We start from the raw sequence: 6712 nt of genomic DNA on the forward strand, positions 1-6712 counted from the left end.
GAGTGCGCGCAGATGTGAGGCGAGCTGCTGCAGCGTCTCAAGCTCCGACCCCCTGGACGAGCCGGCAAAGTTGCGGATCGATACGAGCCCAACGAGTGCTTCCATCAGGTCAAGGGAGGCACCGCCATCCCCAGGCCCTCCAATGTACAAGTTGACTTCATTATGAAACGACGGTGGCGGTTGAGGCCGGAGCGACTTGGGCGCGGCGTGGAGCGCGGCGCTGAAGCTACTTGCGGTGGCAACAAAGGCGCTGCGCTGCTCGCGCCTCCACTTGCACTGCTCGTCCTGAAGCGCGCCGCCCCCGTGGAAGTGAGAGCGCATCCAAGTGGCCATCGTGTACTCAGCCCCCCCCACATCGTCGCAAAACGCCGTCCGGCCGCACGCAGAGCAGGTGCCACCACGGACGCTCGCACCGTCGCATTCGCCAGCCGCGTTGAGTGCGCGCAGGTTGTGGCCGCAGCCCGCGCGAAGTGCTTTGATCACCTCAGGGACGCTGCCCTCGACAGAGGCGTCGGTAGCGGGCTTGGCTGCTTGGCAGTATCCGCCCGGGTCGTACGGGGCCTGCTTGAGCACATCAAATGGGCAAAACTCAGGCTCCCAACACGAGCAGCACGCGCGATTGGCAGAGTTGCTATCCACGACCGCGGCGCACTGTGCGTGCTGCCACACCTTCTCCGACGCCTCGAAGAGCAACGCGGCACCCGCGCCATACCAGCCAAATGCCATCAGAGGCAGCGAGGGCAGCAGCAGACTGTACGCGGAGCAGTATGGCCCACAGTCGGTGCGTGCACGCACCTGTCTCAGCGAGGTTGCTTGGAGCGTTTGGCGCAGCCATGTGTGGTCGAGGCCCCAGTTGTCGTTGACTGAGGCGAGAGAATGCACGAGCAGGCCGCTCTGCTCAAACACTTGCTGAAGCCGCGCGGCCCCGATGCTTGAATCCCGCTGCCGACACTGTGCATCCCTTCTCCCGTCCCAGCACCAGCCACCGTCGGGCAGGCCGTACCCGTTTTGTCGGCCCGCGCACCTTTCGTCGGGCTGCCCCATGAAGCACAAGCCATTGTTGCACGCGACCATCAGCTGGTTGCAGTCAGCACTGCGGCACTGCCAGTCCCATGTGCATGGTGGTGGTGGTGGTGGCGGCGGCGGCGGCGACAGCGGGGGAGGCTTTGGCGGTGGCAGTGCCGGGGGTGGCGGGCCGGGAGGTGAAGAGGGTGGAGGTGATGGAGGTGCATTGTCGCTGATGGAGCTAGCAGTGAGGAGATCACCACCCAGCGCGCCACCGCCCACCGCCAGTAGCAGGAACCCAACGAAGATCAGCCCGAAGATCAGCCCGCGCGGAGCACAAAGCCAAGCATGGCTTCGAGTCCACCCACTGAATCGCAGGCTCAGCGTGTCCGATGGGGCTTTCTGCTGTAGCCTGCTTGGCGCCTCAATCTCGAGTCCTTTGTTGTCGCGGGTGGAGCTGCTACTCGGCACGCTGCTGTCGCACAGCGCGGCCTTCGAGAGCTTGCTTTGTCGGGCGGTACGGGCCAATATGCGTACGACGCGCTCCTTCAACGGTTCTTCAACGACCATGCTCGCGTTGCCGAGCTCAAAGAGCTACTCAAAGCCTGGCGAGTACAGCCACGCCTGCATTCACAGCACAAGTGTACTCACTCACAGCACAAGCCCTCGCCGAGGGCTCGAGCATGCTCCTTTTTCCAGACGGATCCCCCCCTGTGAAAAAGTGAGGCGTGGTCTGTACTCGCCAGACTCAAAGCGAAAGACGAGAAAGAGTGGAAGAAAAATATGCTCGACCGTTCTGGCGCAATCTTCGACCCTCCACAGAGTGGGACGACCGCGAGGTGGCATGAAGGTTGCAGCGAGAAGCGGCGAGAGACTGCGAAGAGAGATAGGAAGAGGCAGACTCCCTAGGGTGGGCGACGGCTAGCGCATCACACACCTCTCCTTAAAATCCCTGTGTGGTGGCGGCGTGCCGTCCTCCCATCCCTCCCTTGGGTTGCGTGTTTTCTTTCTTTTCGACCCTCCACAGCTTAGGGACTTGAAGGCTCAGATCCGGTCTGATCTATGTCGAGTGATCAATGCAATGTCGCCGTACGAGGTGCTAATTAATGAATGCACCGTTGCACGAGACGCCCGCCACGAGCGATTTGCGATTTGTTAGATCGGATTGCGATCTCAAGTACGACGCAGATACTCTTGAGCACTTCAGCTCACCTTTCGGTTACGAAGGCCCGGAGTGTTCCTTTTCCTCTCTTTTCTGATTTGACTTCTGTCTGACTGATCTCTTGACCTATTCTTGCCACGAGATCGGTGTGTGTGTCGGCGTCGTGTTGCTCGTCCCAACGCTACCCGTCACAAATCTCTTCTCCATCGCTGTCACTAGACACGTCGAGGGCGGGGCCCGGCGCCCATGGGGCGCCGCAGTATCCTATAGTTTTTTTATAAAATGAACTCGGGGGCACAGGACGCGGCACAAACGGGGTACACCAAAAGGCACGGGCTGCCTGCACGGCGTTCACTCGAACGCCATGCACATGGCGCGGAGCAGCCCCGGGTTGCGTGCCCCCGAGTTCATTTTATAAAAATCGATCCACGGGACCCCGACCGACGTAGAAAGAAAAGTGCGAAAAATGCCCAAGACATATCCGGTGTGGGTGGCGTGTGTGGGAGGCCGTTAGCAAAAACCCCTTTTCACCTGACCGCTGAGCTACGTGTGGGACGATGCTGTGGAACCTGATCTACAGGTCCTGGCTTCGGTTTCGCAACAGCTTCGTTTTCACAACACGGCCGCCTCGCGACGCCGCGCCATCGTGCAGATCGTGTCCGAGCCATCCACAAGGCCGCCGGCACATGTGCCAATGTGCCCGGAGCGCAGGGAGTCGATGGGTGCCGCAGTCCAAGCGATCACTGCACTGCAGTGCTCGCTCGCACTGCGGCGCTGCGCCACGGCGGCGAAGCATGTCTGGACTTCAAGGACAGTGCTTCTCCGCTGCTCGAGGCTTGCGGCAAGGTCCAGGCCGACCACACAGAGCACCCGAGGCAGCTGGCGTGGCCTCACTCATGACCTGTGCTACCCGTCGGCGGGGCCAGCTGCGGTTTCACAACGCGCCTCATTTTTGGCACCCTCCTGCTAGCCGCGCATGAGTAGGGAGACCGTGTGTGGTGTCTTCGCGGCCTAGAGCACCCTCTTGGCAGTCTATATTCCGGATTTTAGCCCTCCTGTCGCATCTGGTGAGCCGTACCATAGCGAGGACCAAACGTGTTGTGAAACCAAAGCCAGGACCTGTACACCTTAGCAAAAACCCGCCAATGACTTCATCTGTGTTCTTGCCCCTGCTCGCCGCGGGCCGAACCGCTCAAAACACGCCGGTCGCACGGATGATCACCGCCGAGTCGGAGACCTGGTCGCCCGCAAAATGGCGGGAGATTGACCGCGCCACGAGGGCTGAAGAGGAAGCGCGGCAGGCGCGGGCGCGGCGCGGCCTCCCTCCGCTGCCGGTGACGCCGACGCACACCGTGCGGTGCGGCTCGCGCGACTGCCGCCCGGGCGAGGGCAACCTGAAGCACGCAATGGACAAGCACGGCAAGTTCAAGCAGTGGGAGCAGCCGTACGAGCACCGCGAGGGCTTTGTGCAGTCTCGGCTCCGCTCACCGCCGCACCGGCCCCGCCCGAACGTCGAGTACGCCGGCCTGGTCGCGCTGGCGGCGCGCCTCGCGCCTCGCGGCGGGCCGGTGCCACTGGCGGCCGGTGCCACACGACTCCACACAGCCTGTGCAGAACCGCCCGCCGGGACTCCCGCCCGCGATAGGTGCTGTTCGCCGCGGCTGGCTGGGACTGTGAACAGCGTCGCTTCACACCCCAAGCTGTGAACAGGTGCTTCTCGCCGCGGCTGACTGGGACTACCGCGAGCTCGCCCTCAACTGGTACCTGCACGCACGGAGGCGCCGTACCTCCCCATCTCCCCATATCTCCCCACATCTCCCCACATCTCCCCACATCTCCCCACATCTCCCCACATCTCCCCACATCTCCCCACATCTCCCCACATCTCCCCACATCTCCCCACACCTCCCCACACCTCCCCATATCTCCCCACATCTCCCCACATCTCCCCACATCTCCCCACATCAACTGGTCCCTGCACACACGCAGACTGGGCTACCGCGGCGCGCTCGTCCTCTCGATGGAGCGAGCGCTGCACGAGCTGCTGCTGCGGCGGGGCGTGCCCTCCTTTGACGGCGGCGCGCTGCTGGCGGCGTGGAACCGCACCTGCCTGCAGCGCCACATCCAGGCTAATCTCGGGTAATCTCGGGTAATCTCGGGTAATCTCGCCGCGGCGGCGCGGGTCGTGGAGGGACACGACGTGCTATTAATTAATATTATACTTTGTGATATCATGTTTACTTTTCGCTGGTCGCGAGGCGGGACACGACGTGCTATTAATTAATATTATACTTTGTGATATCATGTTTACTTTTCGCTGGTCGCGAGGCGGGACACGACGTGCTGCTGACGGACGCGACGGCGGTGTTCCTCAAAGACTTTCTGCCGCGGCTGGTCGGCGCGCCCGCGGCATCTCGACCCTAGATCTCCCCACATCTCCTCATATCTCCCATATCTCCGCGAATCTCGACCCTGGAAGCGGACGCTCTCCCCATATCTCCCCTGATCTCCCCGGATCTCGACCCTGGAAGCGGACTACGGAGCATCTCTCCCTCCTGGCCCTCGAGAGAGACGCGTACTCTGCTGTACTCGTCGGTGTTCCGCGAGCACTCCCGCCCCGACCTCGGCCGTCTTGATGACTTAGGCTGCCCATATCTCCCCATATCTCCCCATATCTCCCCATATCTCCCGCAGGAGCTCGACGTGCTCCTCCAGCGAGACGACTGGCCGCGCACAGGCGTCGGAAAAAAGAAAGAAAGATGGCACGCAGCCCAAGGGAGGGGGTGGGAGGACGGCGCACGCCGCCACCACACAGGGATGTTAAGGAGAGGAGTGTGGTGGTGCTAGCCGTCGCCCAGCCTTGGAGGGGTGCCTGCCTCTTCCTGTCTCTCTTCGCACAGGCCTCGGCACGGCCGTCAACGCCGGCTTCGTCTTCTTGCGCGGCTCGGCCGGTGCGGGTCGGTCGCAGCTGGTGCTTCGGCTGGTCGACGATGCGGTGAGATTGCCGGAGATGACCAGAGATGACCAGAGATGAGCGGAGATGACCAGAGATGACCAGAGATTAGCGGAGATTACCCGAGATTACCCGAGATTACCCGAGATGCGGCTGGTCGACGACGCGGTGCGGCGAGGGCCCACCGAGGCCCTCACCTGTGAACAGCGCCTCTTCACACCCCGAGGTGTGGATAGCCTACCTGTGGACAGCGCCTCTTCACACCCCGAGGCGTGGATAGCCTACCTGTGGACAGCGCCTCTTCACACCCCGAGGCGTGGATAGGTGCGGCGCGGGCTCATCGAGTTCTACCTGCGGTGGAACAACATCCCCGACCAGTACGGCTACAGCCACGAGATCGCCCACACGGCGCTCGACGTCGGAGGCGGGACATCTCCCCATATCTCCCCACACCCCCACACATCTCCCCATATCTCCCCACACCTCCCCACGCCTCCCCACATCTCCCCACAGGCGGGGCGTCCGAGCTCGCCAACGAGACCAGCGTGGGCAGCCTGCGGCCAAAGCGGTGTGCCGAGGGCCGCGGCCGCTGCCTGCGAGTCGGCCTGCTGCCGCACGCCGAGTTCCCTCGCCACGGCGACTGGCGCGCCCTCGCGCCGACGGCGCTGGTCTACCACCTCACCAACAACAACGCGGACGGATGCCCGCTCGCCCGCCGCCGCGCGGCCGCGCCGGAGCCGGCGCCGCAGCCGCCGGCGCCGCAGCCGTGCGTGTACGGGGCGCGGCCCTTCCGAGGGTACCGGCAGCGGCTCGATCGGTACGACGAGGCTCGGCGGATTTTCAGAGGTTGGGACGAGGGCGCGCGCCGCAGACCCGCAGCCGCCCTCTCCGGTGTGAGTAGGTGGACTTTGAGGAGATGCGTGAGACGCTGCGCTCGGTCGGCGCTTGGATCGCGGAGGCGGAGGACGGCGGCGGCGGCGCGTCGGCCGTCGGCGGGGCGGAGGAGCAGCCCAACAGCTTGCGCTGCAGCGGGAGGAGTTGCCGCGGTCCGGACGGCGTCGATCTGCCATGAGAGTTGTGTGCTGTGAGTCTGTGCGCGTGTCCGCCGATTTCGGATGCTTTCTTTTTTGCGAACGAGAATTCTTCTGGCGGTGGCCTACCCCTAAAAGAGCTAAGTTCTTTTTGTGTAATCCCCCCCCCCCCCCCCCGGAAACTAGCCCCGAAAGCGACAAAAGCGCCCTAGCTTCCGACCGTGCTCCCCGCTGCTGCTCAGGGGACAGACGACCTTGACGTCGCCGGAATAGCGCCTGCCGCCCGCCAATCTTGCACCCGTCAAAGGTGTGAAAGCGACGCGATCGCATTCGCCTTTTCTGCTGGACCCAACCTCGACGAGCCCCCGACCGTTGAGCCTCTGCCCTGCGCCCCCCCCCCCCCCCCCCCGCCCTGCGCTGCCCTGCACAAACTTATTGACAAACACACACCCCACACGCACTCGAACACCCGCACATACACGACAACCCGCTGCCCTCAAAAGAAGCTATCAAATACAAAGAAGCTAACAAATACGTGTATGGGAGGTAAAGGTGGCGGCG

At 63.2% G+C, this 6712-nt stretch overlaps 2 protein-coding genes across 2 annotated transcripts; both read left to right on the forward strand.

Moving 5' to 3' along the window:
- Positions 1-3325: 3325 nt before the first annotated feature.
- On the forward strand, positions 3326-4310 carry EMIHUDRAFT_453939 (hypothetical protein; the record flags this gene model as incomplete). The annotated part of the gene is made up of 3 exons (XM_005756631.1): positions 3326-3735; positions 3878-3945; positions 4157-4310. The coding sequence occupies exons 1-3, from the start codon at positions 3382-3384 to the stop codon at positions 4308-4310; spliced, it is 576 nt and encodes a 191-aa protein (XP_005756688.1). The 5' UTR covers positions 3326-3381.
- A 160-nt stretch (positions 4311-4470) lies between these two features.
- Positions 4471-6017, forward strand: EMIHUDRAFT_221409 (hypothetical protein; the record flags this gene model as incomplete). Its single annotated transcript, XM_005756632.1, has 6 exons — positions 4471-4487; positions 4862-4950; positions 5068-5162; positions 5445-5537; positions 5660-5788; positions 5967-6017. The coding sequence occupies 6 exons, from the start codon at positions 4471-4473 to the stop codon at positions 6015-6017; spliced, it is 474 nt and encodes a 157-aa protein (XP_005756689.1).
- Positions 6018-6712: the final 695 nt, after the last annotated feature.

The sequence above is a fragment of the Emiliania huxleyi genome (genome assembly GCF_000372725.1).
Source record: "Emiliania huxleyi CCMP1516 unplaced genomic scaffold EMIHUscaffold_96, whole genome shotgun sequence".
Classification (NCBI taxonomy): Eukaryota; Haptophyta; order Isochrysidales; family Noelaerhabdaceae; genus Emiliania; species Emiliania huxleyi.